The 1,356-nt window shown below is 54.0% G+C and overlaps 1 protein-coding gene across 1 annotated transcript in view; it reads left to right on the plus strand.

The window, feature by feature from the left end:
• The first annotated feature begins 1,110 nt into the window (after positions 1 to 1,110).
• LOC107325767 (inhibin beta E chain-like) overlaps positions 1,111 to 1,356 on the plus strand; it is a 3,181-nt gene continuing 2,935 nt past the window's right edge. The window contains exon 1 of the mRNA XM_032441063.1: positions 1,111 to 1,119. Coding sequence (XP_032296954.1) covers positions 1,111 to 1,119 — 9 coding nt within the window. The remainder of the gene's footprint in view (positions 1,120 to 1,356) is intronic.

Here is a 1,356-nt window from a genome sequence, read left to right on the forward strand (position 1 = left end):
TGTATATATGTGTGTATATGTGTGTGTATATGTGTGTGTATATGTGTATATGTGTGTGTATATGTGTGTATATGTGTGTATATGTGTGTGTATATGTGTGTATATATGTGTGTATATGTGTGTATATGTGTGTATATATGTGTGTATATGTGTGTATATGTGTGTGTATATGTGTATATGTGTGTGTATATGTGTGTATATGTGTGTATATGTGTGTATATGTGTATATATGTGTGTATATGTGTATATATGTGTATATATGTGTGTATATGTGTGCATATATGTATATATGTGTGTATATGTGTGTGTATATGTGTGTATATGTGTGTGAGCTCCACTGACAGCCCCTGCCCAGCTGGGACCTTTGCTCCCTGCCCACGCTGCTCTCACTACTTTCCCTATTGACACTCCGGGTCTATTCTGGGCTCTGCCAGCAGCTCCGGCTCTGCGGGACTTTGTCCCTTTACCCTCCGGTTGCATCACTTACAGCGGCGCTTTTTCCCAGACTCTATTTACTCGTCACCTCCACGTTCAGCTCCGGGAGGTGCTGGAAACCTCCGGGTCAGCGATGCGGGACGCGGCCAAGGGCTGCGGGTCCCCCCCCCCCCGTGCTGCTCCATCGCAGCATCCCGGCTGCTCCATCCCACCCCCCTCCATCCCACCCCATCCCACTCCATCTCACCCCCTTCCAGCTCATCCTTCTCTCCATCTCACCCCCTTCCATCTCTCACCCCCCTCCATCTCACCCCACTCCATCTCACCCCACTCCACGCCATCTCACCCTGCTCAATCCCTCACCCCCCTCTTAACTCCATCCATCTCACCCCCCTCCTCTTCATCCCTCTCTCATCCCACTCCATCTCTCACCCCACACCATCTCACCCCCTCCCTCCTCCCCCATCTCCCCCCGCCCCATCTCCCCCTCTTTGCCCCCATGCAATGGGGCAGAGCTGTGCCCCAATCCGTGTTGTGTTGTGACTCCAGACGAACCCTCAGCCCCCACCATCAGCTTGTGGGGAAGGCAAATATGTGGGGAGGGCACCTTGGTCTGGGGGATGCCGGACCCCCATAAGCATCCCATGGTGGTGTGAGATGAGAGCAGGGGCAGCGATGGGGGCTGTGGGTGTCCTATTGGGATTGATGGCCCCATAGGGTGTGTGTGGGGTGATGTCTGGGCTGGGGGCGGCCCCATAAGCTCTACATTGCCCCACTGGGGGCTGCCTGGATCCCCCCATCCCCATCCATGAGCTGTGAGCACACAGAGCCCTTATATGTGTGTGTGTGTGTGTGTGTGCAAACCCCGCGTGCTCAGAGCTCCATGAGCACACACACGTGTGCACCCCCGTGCACATCGCA

This window comes from Coturnix japonica, linkage group LGE22C19W28_E50C23 (genome assembly GCF_001577835.2).
Source record: "Coturnix japonica isolate 7356 linkage group LGE22C19W28_E50C23, Coturnix japonica 2.1, whole genome shotgun sequence".
NCBI classification, from domain to species: Eukaryota; Metazoa; Chordata; class Aves; order Galliformes; family Phasianidae; genus Coturnix; species Coturnix japonica.